Raw genomic sequence first — 18,754 nt, forward strand, 5'->3', positions numbered from 1 at the left:
TTCAATTGCATGTGCACAATTGTCTAAATTTGGCTAGGTGACTTCCATGATCTATAATTTCGTTGTCTGACTAGAAGTTTGAATTTAGTTGGAAAAGTTGCACACAAGATACTGTTTGTATGCATCAGTCATTCCAAGCAGATATATATACATATATACATAGAATGACAAACCAATTATGAAGTAATAAATATATAATGATGGGTCTCATAAAATATAGTTTTGTCCATGTGTTTGAAACAATTTCTTAATTTTAAATTTTAACTAACTTTTTCCGCTTAATTTTAACCAATCATGATTCATTTGCGATTCCAAGTATTAATCCTACGTAGAATAGCAGGGGTACTATCTAATTTCTTGTCCGGGAGTGGCCACTCATCACTTAAGTTGATATTGTAAACCCTTCCATCTCGATATTTTCTGAATCTCTTGTACCTTTTTGTCAAGGTCATCCTCGTCTAACAGACATTAGTGGTTTAGTTTAGGTTGTTCAGTTGGTGAGGGTGGCTCAGGCGTAAAATTCATGATGCCAAGAGGACTCTCGTATGGTATCTAGAACAGTGTTGGTGTTGGTGTTGGCGTTGGCGTTGGGCTTTACCTTAGGTCATGCAGGGTTTGGTTTTGTGTTTTGGGCAGTCGCTCTAGTATTATACCTAATTTCTCGAGTGGAGAGAGGATGGTCCTAGAAAATCTTCTTCGTTAATTAAATTTAAACCTAATCCCTTTAACCTAATAATTAAAAAAAAAAAATTGGGATTAGGTAGGGGGAGCTATACGTGTGTTCTCCACATGCATATTTTATATGGCTACGTCCTAATCTTACTTGCTATTTGGCTAACGCCCAGCAACTTCCAATTATTAGAGTGGTGGCAGGTGAGTCACAAACTACAAATGCCCAAGAAGGGAAGAATTGCTATTTATAGAGGAAAGATTAACTTCAAATTTGTGGGTTTCTACTAAATATAATGTTGACAATTGGGTTGGTCTTGGTAGCTCTCTTGGTTATTTACGTCACCTATTGGGTTAACAAATGGAGGAACCCAAAATGCACTGGTGTTCTGCCTCCAGGTTCCATGGGATTTCCTCTCATTGGAGAGTCCCTTCAGTTACTAATTCCCAGCTACTCTTTTGATCTCCATCCTTTCATCAAGAAGAGAATCCAGAGGTTTCTTCACTGATTTATGCCTTAGAAACACTGAATGTATACATGTCCCTGTCTTATTATTACATTGTTTACATGGATTTTTCTTGTTCTTCAGATATGGACCCATATTTCGAAGTAATGTGGCAGGTCGACCCATTGTATTCTCAGCTGATCCTGAACTCAATCATTACATCTTAAGTCAAGAAAGAAGATCAGTGGAATTGTGGTACTTGGACGCATTTTCTAACCTTTTTGTGCTGGAGGGTGAATCAAGAACTAGTGGAGCCACTGCTTCTATTCACAAGTATATACGAAGCCTTTTCTTGACTCATTTTGGCTCTGAGAGGCTCAAGGGAAAATTGCTTCCTCTGATAGAAGATCTAATTCGCACAAATCTACGCTCATGGTCGAGTCAAGCAACAATCGAAGTGAAACATTGTGCTTCAGCTGTAAATTCCAAGCTCAGGGCTATTATGCACTTGGTAAAAATCAGAAGTTATGCTCTTTATTTGATGTGTATAATTTTCTTATTTTGGTTATTGCAGTTAGTCTGTGATTTTACAGCCAAGCTTCTCTTTGGCTATGATGCTGAAAAATCCTCGTTTAAGATGAGTGAAAAATTTGAAAGATTTGCAGAAAGTTTTGCTGCATTCCCCTTCAACATTCCTGGCACTGCATACCACCGAAGTATAGAGGTAATCAAAAGTTGGCATTGCCCTCTCTATGTTTTTTCCTTTGAAAAAAGGACCTTGAAGCAGGAGTGTGTGCTTGAACTTTTGAATCATAAACTTCCTTGAATAATGCTCAGAGATGTAGACTTGGTTCTTTTTTTAATTAAAACGTCCTATATTTTATAAAATCAATCTCTTAATCATTTTATCAAAGAAAATGTTAGTCAAATTATTTTAGCCTTAAATATTAATATTGTTTAATAATTTTACCTGATTATAGTACTTAGTCCTAGTGACGGAGGTATAACAAGTTTAGTAACATTTTCTTTGACAGAAATCTAATTAAAGGACTAAAGGGTTTGATTTATAAAGTATAGGGACATTTTAATTGTATTTTAAAGAAATAGAGAATAAGTAGTTAATTTTCACAAACTATGGAACATAATAGTAATTTACCTCAATAAATTTCACTTAGAATGTGTTCAGGATCATTGAGCACACTGTTTAATTTATCCAGAACCGAAAGAAGTTGACGACATTTCTGGAGCGTGTGCTAAGAGAAAGAAAGAGCTCTGCTGAGAAGAGTGAAGAAGATATCCTGAATCAAACCTTGGATGATATGGAAAAAGAGGAATTCATTACAGATGAGTTCATAATTCAGATTCTTTTTGGGGGTCTTTTCGCCATCGCCGAGTCAATTCCGATAACTATAACATTACTTTTCAAGTTCCTTTCAGCCCACCCTTCAGTATTAGAAGAATTGACGGTACAGTATGCTTTTACGCGCATTAATTAATATTATTATTATTATTTGGAATAAAACTTTGAAGACGACTTCAATGCTACTAAACTAAAGCTAGCTAATTGGTTACGTGCATGAATTATTAGTTTATAAGATGTATACCTTAGAACAGTAACTGTAAATATTAATTTGGAACAGAATGAACAAGAGAAAATTCTCAAAAACAGGAAGGGTTCAGATTCCCCATCAATTACATGGGACGACTACAAATCAATGACTTTTACGATTCAGGTAATTCTGCTTTCTCTCTCTCTCTCTCTATACATATAAACTTGTGTTCTACTCTTGATTTTGAAGCATGTAATTAATTTTACATACATCTTATGTGTTTGTTGGCATGTGGAAATCATAGGTCATCAATGAAACTCTTAGGATGGGAAATATTGCTCCTGGATTGTTGCGAAGAACAATAAGAGATGTTCATTATAAAGGCATGTTCTGACTTATAATTCAAAGGTTGCCTATTCCCAAAGCACAAATGATGACATACATTTTAACTATTAGATGAGAGCTTGAGAGATTAGTAAGTGCTCTTGGTGCACATGAACCTTCTCTTATAATCATATATGTGAGTTCTACTATTCATATTATAAAGAGAATCACATTTTTTTAAGAAAGGAAGCAATATTTTCATGTGCTCTAGAGTATTCTATAATCTTTCATTTGTCCTGTCAAATACTTGGAACGCCCGGGCATGCATACACCCACAAGCATTGTTTTTAGTTAAAACTTCTTCTGTTCTCCGAGCTAATATATTTGGATTGATATTTTCTTTATAAAGGATATACAATTCCTGCTAGTTGGACAATAATGCTTCTCACTTCTGCCAGCAATTTGAATCCTGAGCTATACAAGGATCCACTTGAGTTTAATCCATGGCGCTGGAAGGTGAAGATCAACCCTTTTGAAAGGCACAAAAACAATAGAAACTACTAATGATATTGTTTCTTGATGAGAATTAAGCAGCATGACCATTTGAAAATTGATTTTGGGTTCTTAATATAGGACTTGGACTCGCAAACTATATCCAAGAGTTTCACACCTTTTGGTGGAGGAACAAGGCAGTGTGCTGGGGCAGATTTCAGTAGGGTGTTCATTTCCATATTCCTCCATGTGTTGGTCACCAAATACAGGTAAATTTCTTGGCTTTTTCTATGATCATTCTTGCGTTCAGACAAATCATCTATATCACGATTCATGACCTAGCCCCTTTATTTGTAATTATTTATAGGTGGACAAATATAAAGGAAGGAAAGATATCTCGAAGTCCTATGTTACGAATTAGAGATGATATCCACATCAAGTTATTTGAGAAGGATTGACAAAACAAAAGGCATCTGCATCTAACACCAATTGCTTGGATACATATACATGTTAATTTCATGTGTTTAAATATTATCTTCAATAATCTTTCTTTCATGTTTGATCCAAGTTTGTGAACCTTCTATTTGTTGAAGAGCAGAAACCTAACTAGTGCTTTATGTGTAGCTTTCATACCATCATGTAAGATTTTATTTTATTTTTTTGATATTTTTTTTTTATAATCAATAGATTATTTTATTAAAGAAAAATAAATGGATTGGAAAAACCTATTATAAATCGCTCAACTAAACTCCGGCCAATAGTCTCCCCAAAGAAACTAACTTAGAGCCAAATATGCTAAGTGAAAAGCCTGCCAAGAAAACAAAACATGAAGACACCAAGACATTAGAAAAATCAGCAAAACCAATTACATGTATATGAGTCTTAACATAAATGTTGTGTCATAAGTCCATGTGGATTCAGCGTCTTTTATGATGGCATCCATATTGAGGTGGTAAATGGACTCTTAGCAAGAGAGGACTAGATCAATGACGCAATAAACAAGACTTTTGGAATGGTTCCTGCTCGTATAGGAAATGGAATGGCAAAATCTCTTCTAGATTTAGTTGGTGAACCCTGTAAAGCATCTAATACCATTCTTGCAATAATAGGAGGCCACAAGTGCTCACTGGATGTGGCTGCTATCTTGCAAGGAGAAATAAAATTTTTCAGAGCCTGGATACTCTCATGGGGTAAGATTTGCCAATTCATTCATAATTTGGAAATTCCATATCATATCAATGAGTTTATTCTCTTCTGGAAAAAATTTATGTAGGAAAAAAAAAATTGGTAGAAAAGAAAGCACAAATTATGGTGATTTTGGATTCATTGAGAGAGGTGGAAAGAACGATGGTGTTATTGAAGAAACAACCATTGTTGCATGCCAGGAAGTGCCTGCTGGCACAAAAGAAATTCCTGGTGACCCTTAGGAATTTCATGTGCTGCTTCCTCTATTTGACCTTCCTTGCTATGATATTGTTGAAACAATTTGGATCTTTTTTGTTATGCTTGAGGGAAATTGATGGAAAAGAAAAGAAAAGAAATGCCATTTCTCAATTTGCTTTTGTTTGGACAACAACTACAAAAAGGAAAAGAGGAAAAAACAATGGAAATTAGATTTCTTAATTTCCCTACCTTTATAAAATTTCTCTCCAATTTAGATTGAAAAAGGAAATGAAAGATTAAAAAAATTATGAAGGCTAAAGTTATAAACATACACTGTATAAATAACAAGGGCTACATGATAAGAGTATAAAAATAAAAATATACTTCTTTTATTTTTCATCCACTTATATGTAACTAAAAAATATAATGTAAAATAGATTTCTTTTCTTTTCTTTTCCTCTACTTAATTTCTTTTCATTCCCATTTCCATTTCCATTGCACAATTAAGTATCCAAACAAAGGCTTAGTGTTAAAATGATCAAAGGTGACCAAACCACAATTGCCAAGGAAACTGGAAGGAGACTTGGAATGGACACAAATATGTATCCATATTCATCTCTGCTAGGTGAAGGTAAGAACGAGGCAACTATATCACTTCCAACTGATAAGCACATTAAGAATGCTGATAGTTCTGCTAGTGTTTCTTCTCTGAACATATAAGAAACACATATGTGGAATGAGTGTTGATGGAGTGAATGATGCACCTACCTTGCCGAAGGCTGACATAGGAAGTGATGTTGCTGATTCCAAAGGTGCTACCAGAAGTGCCTCTGACACAGTTCTAATTGAGTCTGGGTTGTGCAACTTGAACCAACACCAATTTAACATGGAAGATTAAGCAATTGTCAACAAGCTTGAAGAATAATTAATATCAGCTATATATCTTCAAGTCAGTATCATCTGCTTGGTGCCCATGCAAACTAGAAATTTTCAGGAATAAAAAATAATGGTATGATTTGGTTGTACAATGTTCTTACATCCTTCTTGATCCTATTAAATTTGCAATGCAGTATGCACCACATACCCCAACAAGAAGGATTTTGGTAAGGACTGTAAACAGATTCTTCCATTTTTGAAGCTATTTTTAGAAACAATTAGATGTAAGATGAAACAAATGTTTAGTCAAGATTCAATTGGACATTTGAGAATGACTAAATGCAAGATGAAGCAAGGTGGTGACAGAGGTTCTATTTTTTCCAAGTGCTTTTTGGCTAAAACTCTTCAAATTGCCAAAAAAAAAAAATCAACTAAGAACACTTCCTTTTTTTTGAAACACTTCCTTTTTTTTAAAAGCTGATGAACTAAATCCAATTAAGCTGAATAATTGAAACATGAGCAGGACAAACGAAGACAAGCTGAGAAGCCAAATCCAGTAGAATGAATGACATAAACCAATAACCCAAAAGCCACGTCAATGATGAAGCAGACACAAACAATGAATCCAGCAACTGAAATAAAGAACTCAAAAACTAAGATAGACTTGTAAATCAAAAGAGAATGTGCAATTAAAGCTCCGCTCTATAGATATTATAGTCTTCGGCAATTTTCTTGGCAAGATGATTCAGGACAAGAGACTCATCACCTTCAAAAATAAGGCCAAAATTTCTTCCCACATTTAAAGTCAGTTCAGCTTCTGGACAAGGAGAGAGATGCATCTGATCATATGACATCTCCTTACCCATCTACAGTGTAGCCGAGCAAAGTAACCGAAGCACCTTAACTTATTTTATTGCATTTCTTATTACTCACATTTTATTTTCTTTATTTGCGGTCAATTTATTAGCCAGAGAAACTGACGAAGTTTTTCATAATTTATTAGCATTTTAACGATTTCCCCACCTATTAAAATTTTCAACAGTATCATCTCAAAGCACAAATTTTCTCATAATCCCAATATTTCATATCATTTATCTCAATTTCTCAATTTTCATTCATACATAGACAAATAAATTTGGTATTCATTCATAAATGAAATACTACATTTCATTAATGTATATAATTACAAATAATTACATAGTTCCATAATTTACATGACAAAATAAATATTTAACACAAAATATAAAATACAAAATACATGAAATAGCCTAGTGTCCTACTCAAAATACACTGCAGATGTGGTGACACTGGAACACAATGCAGATCGGGATGCTCACCCAGTCTGAGGTCTGTTGGGCTCTCTATCTGTCTCACCAGTGCCTACGTGTGGTAAAAAGCGACGCGCTAAGCAATACAGCTTAGTGGTGCCAATATAAAATAAAAATAAATTAAAATAAATAAATATGAAAAAATTATGTTGCTATTTCATGCAGACTGGATTTCTGATAATTAATCGTAATATTATTAATTTTAGTACTTTTTATGTTCATTATTTGGTTATAAATTATTTAGACTTGTTTTAGTTGCCCATGTAACCTATACTAGCTCATTGGACTGGATAAACGGGTAAACTGGCACTGGGTACTAAGCACCTTGGGCCGTCGCACCATCGGTCATAAACTGTTTGCCAAGTGTGCAACAGAATGGCTAATAAGCCATATCAAACATCAAGCATAAAGCCAAGTATATCAATCATAGCAAAATGGCCATAGGCCATAATATCACAAAATGGCATGATATACCATAAATCATGGAATAGCATAAAGCCATATAAAGTACTGCTATCGAAACCCTATTGACATGCCAACCTATCCAAACCAATCATTCTAGGCATACTAGGGCATATTACAAAGTTAATTGTTTTATTCATTGCATTTGAGGTTTAATAGTTACTATTTACCTTACTATTCATGTAAAAATATTGACTTTTTCATAATTAATAGGTAGGCAAGTTCTAATTGCTCTGAAATACCACATTTTGGGCTTTACATTTGTTGGCATTGGTTGCCAATTTCAATTCAAAGCTCTTTGGAAGTTATTTCAAATTTTCAGATTTGGTCACTTAAGTTTTCTGTTCCATTGGACCAATCTACAGTGAGACTTTAGCTAAACTTTCTTCATCAAAGTTGTTTCTTAATATGTCTTCTTTAATTCTCTTTTTGAATCACTCAATTTGAAAGTTTGTAACTCAAGTTATGACATTTTTACCATAACTGGCTGGATTGGTCATTGTCCAGATTTTCTGGGTAGAATTTGGTTCTGACAGTTTTGGTATCCTAAATTTGGCTAGCAATTTGAATTGGTTCTGGTCAGAATTTGAGTTTTTGTTCTTCATGAAAGTTGTTCTACATGTCTAAGATTTCCAAGGGTTCAAGAATCAGGTCATTTGGACCTCTCTACACAAAGTTATGGCCAATTGAACAAACATTCATTTAGTCATTTTCCAGGTCCAGAATTTTGGTCTCCCGGATTTAGGCAATTTTTAGGTCAACTTAAGTTGGTTTTCTGGGCAGGGTCCCTCCATAAAAAATGTGGCATTTTATCCCTAGTTTCACCTTCAATTAGCTTTGTACCAATTGAAGCTACACAAGTCAAGTTAGGGCTACCCAAACACACTGGACTCAAGTCTAGGATTGTTTGGCACATAGGGTAGCCTAACCATTTCAATATCCAATGCCACATTTAATCCCAAATTAAGGTCAAATCATGCCAATTGGTTATCAATTGACCTTAAGAACACTAATTTACCATCAATTTAGCAAAACCCTAATTTTCCCTCAAACCCTAATTCCCAAATACTTCAATCTTGCTTCACACATAGCAATTAAGGTTCTAAGTCTTATATTCTCATTCAAGGCCATCCATAGATAACTTTAATTAAATCAAAACACATCACACACTCCCCTATTCATGGCTGCCAAAAATTAAGAGTACTCATACATGGGTATTTTTATTTAATTTCCTCAATTTCTAACTTAATTCATACTCTTAATATAAAATTTAAAGAGAAAAAGAGAGAATTTGGCACTAATCTTAGTATGGCAGAATTTTCTCTTTGTTAAATCTTCACTTTCTTAGCATTTTCTTGGCATTTTCTTGCTATCTAAGGCTCAATAACTCTTTACTGGAGTCTCAAAAATTATTTCACAGGATTCCTTACCGGTCTAGGGTTGCTAAATATCTTCATAGCTATTTCCCGTTAGGGTTACCCATCGCTGTAGCTACGGCTCATTTAACTTCATTGCATTTTATTTCTAAAATTTTTCCTTAATTTTTCTTATCATTATTTGGTTTATTTTTGACCCCTTACTCTAGTTTAAATATACTTCCAGACATTTTAGCTGTCTAGATAGACATTGGTCATCGAAATAGTAGAATGTACGGACTTCTAAAATGAGGGCGTTACAACTCTTCTCCTCTAATAAAAATTTTATTCTCGAAATTTACCTGATGCAAACAGTTAAGGGAACTGTTGCCTCATCATCTCTTCGCTTTCCCAAGTTGCCTCCTCGGTGTTGTGGTGCCTCCAAAGTACTTTCACCAGTGAAATCTGCTTGTTCCTCAATTCCTTTACTTCCTGAGCCAGGATCCTTATGGGTTTCTCTTCATATGTCAAATCTGATTGGATTTCAATCTCTTCCATGGAGATGGCATATGAAAGGTTTGATCTGTACCTTCTCAGCATGGACACATAACATACATTGTGGATCTTGCTGGTGGTAAAGCTAGCCTGTAGGCCACTGGACCCACACGTTCAATGACTTCATATGGGCCAATGAACCTAGGGCTTAACTTACCCTTTCTTCCAAACCTCAATACCTTCTTCCATGGTGAGACTTTAAGAAATACCTTATCGCCAACTTCATATTCTATATCTTTTCTCCTCAAGTTAGCATAAGACTTCTTTCTATTTGAGGCAACCTTCAAATTGGCTTTGATTAACTTCACTTTCTCCTCAGTCTATTTCACCAGGTCTGATCCCACAAGTTTATCTTCGCCCAGTTCAATCCAATATAATGGTGTTCTGCACCTCCTCCCATACAGTGCTTCATACGGAGCCATCTTAACGCTAGCTTGGTAGCTATTATTGTATTCAAATTCTGTCAGTGGAAGGTATCTGTCCCAACTTCCCTCAAACTCAATAACACAACTCCTTAGCGTATCCTCAAGGACCTATCACATATTTCATGTTATTATTATCATTTCAATTTCAATATTTGTAATAATTCAATGAGTTTTAAAGTTTTACCTGAATTACTCGTTCCAACTGTCCATCCATTTGAGGATGAAAAGCCTGTTAAAATGGAGTTGTGTACCCAAAGCTTCTTGCAACTTCTTCTAAAATCTAGATGTGAACCTCGGGTCTCGATCAGTATGATAGAAAGTGGGATTCCATGCAGTCTAATTATTTCACTAATATACGACTCTACTAGCTTCTCCGGTGAGTAGTCAGTTCTGATTGGTAGAAAATGTGTTGATTTAGTCAATCTGTCCACTATCACCCATACTGCATCATGCTTTTTCTGGGTGAGAGGTAGGCCATTAACAAGATCTATGGTGACCCGATCCCATTTCCATTCAGGTATGCTTATAAACTGTAAAAAACCTAATGGAACTTGATGTTCTGCCTTAACTTGCTGATATGTCAAACATCTAGTCACATAGTCAGCAATATCCTTTTTCATACCAGGCCACCAGTAGTGAGGCTTTAGATCATGGTACATTTTTGTGCTTTCAGAGTGCATAGCATAAACACTAGTGTGTGCATCTTTCAGAATGTTTGTCTTCAATTCCCCATTATCTGGTACACACACTCTTCCTTTGTAATACAGACACCCATCTTCTTTCACATCATATTTGGTCTCCATCCCTTCTTTGATTTTGCTCATAATAGCCATTAGTTTCTCATCTACCTTCTGCCCATCCTGTATCTACTGTAGCAGGTTTGACTTCACTTGCAACTCAGCTAAAATAGCTCCATCATGAGCCAAAGACAAACGGGCATTCAGTGATCTCAATGCTACAATGGACTTTCTGCTCAAAGCATCAGCAACTACGTTTGCCTTCCCAGGATGGTAGTCTATCACACAGTCATAATCCTTCAGGAACTCAATCCACTGCCTCTGTCGAAGGTTGAGCTCCTTCTGGGTTGGCAAATATTTCAGACTTTTATAGTCTATATAGATGTATCACTTTTCACCATACAAATAATGCCTCCATATCTTCAATGCAAATATGATCACTGCTAACTCCAGATCATGGGTGGGGTAATTCTTTTCATGTGGCCTTAGCTACCTGGAAACATAGGTAACCACTTTCCCCTCTTGCATCAGAACACACCCTAACCCATTATGGGAAGCATCACTATAAACCACAAAATCCTTCCCAGATACTAGCTGCGTTAACATTGGTGCCTCTGTCAACATAGCCTTCAACCTCTCAAGACTAGCTTGACACTTGTGATTCCAGTCGAATTTTACATTCTTGTGTAGCAACTTAATCAGTGGAGCAACTATCAAAGAAAACCCCTTCACAAACCTTCTGTAATAACCAGCTAGCCCTAAAAAGCTTCTGACCTCAGTTGCATTTCTGGGAGGCTTCAATTCTATCACTGCTTCAATTTTCTTAGGATTCACTCTAATCCCATCAGCTGATACTATGTGTCCAAGAAAAGAAATTTTATTTAACCAAAAGTCACAATTGGACAGCTTAGCATATAGCTTCTTCTCTCTCAATGTCTGCAGAACAATCCTCAAATGCTCATCATGCTTCTCTTTATTCTTGGAATACACCAGTATATCATCAATGAAGACCACTATAAATCGATCTAGGTATGGGTGGAAGATACGGTACATAAGATCCATGAAAGCTGCCGGTGCATTTATCAAACCAAACGGCATCACCAGAAATTCATAGTACCCATACCGAGTCCTGAATGCAGTCTTAAGCACATCTGCCTCCTTTACCTTAGCTGATGATACCCTGATCTGAGATCAATTTGGAAAATACACCTACTCCCTTCAATTGATCAAACATATCATCAATTCTGGGCAATGGATACTTGTTCTTCACAGTCACTTTATTTAACTGCTGGTAATCAATGCATAGTCTCAAAGTCCCATCCTTCTTTTTCACAAACAGCACTGGAGCTCCTCACGGTGACACACTGGAGCATATAATTCTCTTATCCAATAACTCCTTCAATTTAGTGGGTGCCATCCTATAAGGAGTAATGGAGATTGGTGTTGTACCCAGCAGGACCTCAATGGAAAATTCTACTTCCCTTTCTGGTGGCAAACCAAGCAATTATTCAGGAAATACATCAGGGAAGTCACTCACAGTGAGAATGTCATGGAGACTAGATCTAGCCTTTCTGGTATCAACCACATGCACCAAGTAGGCTTCACAACCCTTCTTGATCAATCTCCTTGCAACAGTGGCTGAGATGACATTAGACAAAAAAACTATCCTTTCCCCCATAACTATTATTTCTTCATTCTCAGAAGTTTTCAATGTAATCCTCTTCAATCTACAATCCACTATTGCCTGACAACGTGACAACCAGTCCATTCCCAAGATCACGTCAAACTCGTGGAAGGGCAATTCAATCAGGTCTGCTGAGAACTCATATCCCTAAATCCTCAATGGGCAACCTTTGCACACTCTATTTACCACTACACTGTGGTCTAGTAGGTTAGTGACTAAAATGTCTTGGTCACTTTCCTCTACTTGAATTCCCCTTTCCATGAGTAATTCGATGCAGATGTATGAATGTGTGGATCCTGGATCCACTAATGCATGCACAGGTATGTCATAGAGAGAAAACATACCACTGATGACATCTAGGGCATCATGTTCCTCCTGAGCACTCATGGCATATGCCCTTGTTGGTGCCCTGGCCTCTGGCCTCTCAACTGACTCTATTGCCGACCTCTGTGATGTGCCAGCTGCCTTAGATTTACCTAGCCTTCTACCCCTTTGAGTTGCAGGGGCAAGCCTATCTGCTAGTGCTGGAGCAGTTGTAATAGTCCTCCTTGGGCAATCTCTAATCTGGTGCTCAGTAGACCTCAACTGAAATTAACCCCCAATCACTTGCCAACATTCACCCTTATGCCACTTATGGTAGTGTGGACACGCTGAAGAGGCTACTGGGGCTAGTCCCCTAAACACCATCCCTAGAGAGCTGCCCACTGATGGTATGAACTGGCCTCTCCTCGGTGTGAACTGAGATCTGGGCCTTTGGGACTAGCCTTGACCCAGTGGCTGACTAGCACTTTGAGCAGGAGGACCTCTAAACTTTTTACCAGGTGCAGAGGATGAACTGGTCTGACCTGAACCTCTCTTCTGTTGTCTATCTCTTCTGCTCTGTTCATTAATTCTGACCGTTTCTACTTTTAATGTAGCTTCAACTAATTTTGCGAAGTCAGTAATCCCCAAAGCTGTAATCATAAGCTTGATATTGTCATTCAGCCCTTCCTCAAACCTTTTGCACCTCTCAGCTTTTGTGGGTACTATTTTTCTCCCATATCTGCTCAATCTGACAAACTCTCTCTCATATTCTGCCACTGTCAGCTGTCTCTACCTCATACTGATAAATTCTCTTCTCCTCTCTTCCAGGTACACATTACTGATATATTCTTTCTAAACTCTGTAAGAAAGAACTCCCATGTGATCTGATCTGGCTGCACCTCCTTGGATACTGTGTCCCACCACTGATATGCATCATCCTGAAGCAGGGACACAGCACCCTCTAGGTTTTGTTCTAGGGTGCAGTGAAGTTGTCTCAACACCTTTCCCGTTCTGTCTAGCTAATTTTTGGCTGCCATGGGATCATCTTCCTTCTTTCCCAGAAAGTCCACAGCCCCATATTTTCTTAATTTCTCCAAATAGGACTTCTGTGGTGGTGGCGGAGGTTGTGGCTGTGGTTGTGGTAATTTTGGATGAAACTCGCAAAGATCCTTAATGTTTCTATTTTTCCTATGCCTTTTAATCAACCTATTAATCTTCAGCTTTGGAGTGGGAAGATCAAAGTCCCAAAGAGAATTACTTGAACTGCTAAGAATAACAAATGATTTTAGCTAAATAGGAATAAGTATTGAGTTCCATCCATTCTTTGGAACTGCAACAATATTGAGTTCTGGAGGATCAAATTAATTATACGACAGTGGATCAATCTGGTTATTGAAATTTCTTGAACCATTCCTAACCACGTAGAAACTAGTGCCATGTACATGCAATGGATAGTTCTCGGCAGCACCAATATTAGTCCCCTAGAAAACTATGTCAACTGCATCTCCATAGTTTAACATCTTCACTTTCAAACCTGTGGCTATAAACACTGAAACATTGATTGCATCTCCAGCGAAGTTAAAAAAGTTTGGTGGAAAACTTAGGAAATCTTTGTCAACAACTTTTGTCAAGCTCTTCAGGCTTCTTGCTCATAAAGAGAGATATCATTTGTTATTCGGCATGCTAGATGCTGAATGAATAAACCCTCTTCTCCTTCATAAACAAAACCAAGATCCTTTCCTGCTTGGATCGCAGAAGTTACTTCAACTTCTGAAGAGAGGAAATGGTCATCAGCTATATAAATAACCAACGGGAGAATAGGATGTACAAGCAATGCTTCTAGAAGAATATTGTTTATCCTTCTTATTTCATTATCAGTTGCTACAAAGGATTTTTTGGATTGCCCCTTACTAACTCTCTTACCCCTATTTTGTAGCTTAGGATAAAGGTCCAGGAGTGGTCTTTGGGCCTTAGCTCTCCTCTTTATGAGTCTTGTAGCTTTAAAGTGAGAAAGAGGGAGATTACTATTTAAGCTTGGGCTCTCATTTTCGTCATTTTCATCTAGTTCCTGTTGTGATCTTGGACTAACTAGAGAAGTAGTTATAATGGGTTTTAATGGTATAGACCTAGATTGAGGATAGGGCCTAGATAAAAACTCATAGCGGGTTAAATGGCCATTATGAGGGGGAGAGATGGATGGTAGCACCTGGATAAGTTCAAACTCTTCCAAATTAAGAGCAAACAACTAGTTGGGTTTGGGTCCCAAAGGAAACATATCCGATTCAAATTTGCAGCTAATATTCCCTCGAGTATTTGAGCACTCAACCTTCTCTGAAAAATCACACTTGACATTCCTTGAAGTATCAACACTCTGAGCGCTAGCTTTATAATGAGAGGAGTCTTCCAAAGCACCATTTTTCGATGGCTAATGGCTACATGAGCTATCATCACAGTTGTCTCCACCAATGGAAGAAATATGTAATTGATGACTTCCGAGATGCGTTGAATCATCTCATGCAACTTGTTGGTCTAAGGAATAAACTGAAGTGCAACTCTTCTCTCACCCTTCATTTACCTTGTAAGCATTGGATAAACCAATTGCACTAGACATGCTTGCTTGCCCAGTATCATCTTCTTCATCCGAACTATTATCCTTTACAATACTGTGCTTCTTAGAACTATGACCTGGACAATATGATCTTACAAAATCACCATTACTAACACATTCTTCTACCATTAAAACATTAAACCAAGATTTCTCAACATCGACAGCTATTGTTATCGGACCAACAGAGGATGAAACAATTAATAGTAAAATTTCGGCATAACCTAATTGTGATTTCTTTTGCATAAGAGGATCCATTAAAATGAAAGTTCCACACATACCCCTAATCCAATTAAAAAAAAAATGCTCAGACCATAAAGAGAGGGGAACATCAAACAACCTCAACCAAACTAACCTTTTCTGAGAAGTGAACTCCTCACTCCAAGGGTTAACCTCTACAAACCATTCATTGAGAAGTGGCATCTCAATGAAGTTTTTCACAGACTCTGTATCCTTAAAAACTAGCAGAATAGTATCACCTCCCATTGGAATTACCGATATTGAGAACATACCTTCTTTCATCAAGTATTCTTCCAAGTTGGAAATGGTGTGAATGTTTAACATAGTGGCCACCGCACAATTTGCCAACCATTCCAAATTCTCCTTCTTTAACTCATCAGGGACTGAGTAATGACCACTCATGATATAGGTTAGTGAAGTATCCCCATCTCCATCCCTAACCTTCCATGACAAATATCAAAAGGCCTCATTATTTTTTTATACCCTTTGTCAATTCTAGTTGCACCCGCATTGTTAAGGGAGTTACCATGAAGAGAAGAGACCTGTTGTCTATAAACTTGCCTCTGAGGAGGAGAAGAAGGAGCCTTTGCTTTTGAAAAATTTTCCCTGACATAAACATTAGCAACACGATGTGAAGGGCTGCCTGCACATGCTTGCATCATTACCTTTCCCCTTCTCTACTTTGTCCCCACCGTATCTCAACTGAAAGCTCAAAATTTATATGAACCTATCCAAATCCCATTTATCATATTCAAAAGCTTATCAAAACCATTCAATGATGCGCAGATGAAACCAAACTGTCTACCTCTCTGACTAAGCTTATTAGGGATATAGGTATCATCAATTCTTCCCAATTGAGAAAAGGATTGCAATAGCGACTTTGCATCCCATCCAAAGGGGAAGTTCTCGAAATAAATGCTCTAACGATTCCTTGAAAATGCTTCTTCTGATTGAGAGGAGGTAAAGTAAAGTAAGGTTTTATAAAGTAAAAATTTTCAAAATAAAGCTTTTCATGATCTTCAAACTTTCATAATTTTTAAGTGTTTGGAAGTTATGGAAGGTTTTTAAAATATATGAAGGTTTTAAAGAGAAAACCTTCTTAATCCACCAAATCGGTGAGTTAGAAAATGAAGGTTTTTGGAAGTTTTCAAAAACCTCCAGGAACCATATTTTAAAACACCTCCTAAACACAAGTTCAATGTTTTTAAACTTTGAAAAACCTTTCATTTTTTTAAAAAAACCTCCTCCCAAACAAAGGCTTGTTTTTTCAAATTTCCTCAAGGACAAGGAAGCTTTTGATGGGAAGTTGTTGATATGGTGTTGTTTGGATAAGTAAGTTGGCATAGTTGAGAAAAATCAATCAGTTGCAAAAGCTTGGCGAGAAATGGTTGGACAGCTATTGATTGCTATTGAACAATTGCATTAGTCAAAAAATTCTTTGTTTTCTCATTCTTTCTTTTTCTTCCTTCTTTCTTCTCTACCTTTCTTGCTGTATGGAATAAAATAAAGAGGGAAATTACAAAAAAATTATCTTGTGATTATACACATTTTTCAAGTAGAATCCTGAGGTTAATTTTTTGACAAAAAGATACCTCAAAATTACGTACGTGCCATTAGCAAAGAAGTAAAATTGCCTAAACATTATTAGAGTAAATTACAATTTAATATCCAAGGTTTAGTGAAATCCACATATTAGTCTCAATATTTTTAAAACTCACCTATTTAGTTGTTGACTTTTTATTAAATCTATATATTTGTCCTTGTTTGGATGTATATAAGAAAGAAAGTGTCCAGATTATTTTTTATTCTTTTTGTTAATTATAAAATAATATAATATAATAATAAAATTTTCAATTAAATTCTTTTAGGATCTTTATGACCACAATACAATTTAGTAACTAGTTACCACTGGTTACTACTTACCATTGTTTCGGGTTACAAATGTGATCACTCCTTTGTTCATCATGTTTGTCACTATCTTTTGTGCTCTTCAAGATGAACTTTATAGATTTTTGCGCTTGTGTAGTTATAATGGACTTGGAAGGTGGATATGAAAGCCATTACAGTGGGGTCAGATTTTGTTGGGGGTGGATTATGTATCTATTACCTAGGAAAATAAAATCCCCAAAATGCCAATTAATTGTCTGAGCGTAGAAAGTCCATAACCCAATTTGGAAGACAAGAATTTGAAGAAAATAGAAGCTCAACTGCATTAAGTACCAGTCAAATTAGCTCTAGAGCATTGGAGCAAGGTCAATCTCCTGTGGATGACACTGGCATTTCTTCTGCTTCAACAATATGCATGTCCAGCTCCAATCTGTCGTCAATTTTGGAAAGCTGGGAACTGACGATGGTCTTGGTTCCAAGGTCACGTTTCAAAGTATGCATCCATCTATTTGTACAGTAAAGATGATCATTAAGGTTGCATGTGAAGCATATTGAGCCAAGCCTTGGCATGTTTAAGTTTGGCTTGCTTATAGAATTGTCTTAAAGCTTATAGTCATAAGCTTGGCTCAAAAATTGAGTATACTTTAGTCAAATGTGGTTTGCATGCTAATTAAGTGAGCCTAAATTAGACTTGAGTTATTTTTCTTCAAATTTTGCTTATTGAAATTGTTGATAATGTAATAAATTGCAACAAACCCTTAAGAAGATATGGTTTAGCCTCATTATCTGCATCCTTGTTCAAACTCTTCCTAAATATATAAAAACTCAAATTACATCATAAATTACAATTTCTATTTTAACAAACAAATCAAACCATTTTGAGAGTCAAATAATTAAAAAAAAAATCAATTTAATTTGATTTGGATTGATAATCTAAACTAAAGTCTAAGTTTCTAATTTTGGTAGGCCTCATTCTCTTTAAAAAAATTTAATATCGATAAAACTTTTGGGGTTAATGAGGTATAAAGGTAAGAGGATAGAGGGCAACATAGTTTTTTTTTTTTTTTCTGGTTTTTGGAAAGCGAGGGCATCGTAGTTTCAATCATGCAAGCTGTAGCGCTAGAATTGTCAGTCCAACTTGTAATATAATTATTGCAAGCGGCCAGCACAATTCGAAGTGATAAGCTCTAGCTTAAGCAACTTGCATGAAATATATATTTGTTTAATGTTTGGGCAGCCCGACCAGCACCGCCACCTAACTCTACCTCATGGATGACAGCCCGCCCACTGCCCGAAACCCTAACTGCAAGGTTTGCCCAAGAAGAGCGTACAACCCCTTATAAAATCGCCACCAAATTGTTCTTTTGCATAGCCGCTCTCTTCTTCTTATTCATCCTTCTTTTTTCTCCTCTTTCTGTCAAGTTCTAGCTTCT

The 18,754-nt window shown here is 36.5% G+C and overlaps 2 protein-coding genes across 4 annotated transcripts; both read left to right on the forward strand.

Annotated features, from left to right (window-relative positions):
- The first annotated feature begins 933 nt into the window (after positions 1 to 933).
- Positions 934 to 4,142, forward strand: LOC110638665 (beta-amyrin 16-alpha-hydroxylase CYP87D16-like). 3 transcript variants are annotated; one of them, XM_021789283.2, is made up of 9 exons: positions 934 to 1,165; positions 1,260 to 1,593; positions 1,690 to 1,839; positions 2,333 to 2,581; positions 2,756 to 2,848; positions 2,970 to 3,048; positions 3,399 to 3,505; positions 3,623 to 3,750; positions 3,849 to 4,142. In XM_021789283.2, exons 1-9 carry the CDS (start codon positions 966 to 968, stop codon positions 3,937 to 3,939), a joined length of 1,431 nt encoding a protein of 476 aa, XP_021644975.2. In that variant the 5' UTR covers positions 934 to 965; the 3' UTR covers positions 3,940 to 4,142. The 3 variants fall into 3 exon arrangements, 2 of the variants coding, with proteins under 2 accessions (XP_021644975.2, XP_058002479.1); XM_058146496.1 differs by lacking the exon at positions 3,849 to 4,142 and having other exon boundaries at positions 3,623 to 3,754; XR_009148725.1 differs by lacking the exons at positions 3,623 to 3,750; positions 3,849 to 4,142 and having other exon boundaries at positions 2,970 to 3,140.
- Positions 4,143 to 4,300: 158 nt separating this feature from the next.
- On the forward strand, positions 4,301 to 6,112 carry LOC131179832 (uncharacterized). The gene is made up of 2 exons (XM_058146501.1): positions 4,301 to 4,671; positions 4,755 to 6,112. Exons 1-2 carry the CDS (start codon positions 4,494 to 4,496, stop codon positions 5,093 to 5,095), a joined length of 519 nt encoding a protein of 172 aa, XP_058002484.1. The 5' UTR covers positions 4,301 to 4,493; the 3' UTR covers positions 5,096 to 6,112.
- The last annotated feature ends 12,642 nt before the right edge of the window (positions 6,113 to 18,754 follow it).

This window comes from Hevea brasiliensis, chromosome 1, assembly GCF_030052815.1.
Source record: "Hevea brasiliensis isolate MT/VB/25A 57/8 chromosome 1, ASM3005281v1, whole genome shotgun sequence".
NCBI lineage: Eukaryota > Viridiplantae > Streptophyta > Magnoliopsida > Malpighiales > Euphorbiaceae > Hevea > Hevea brasiliensis.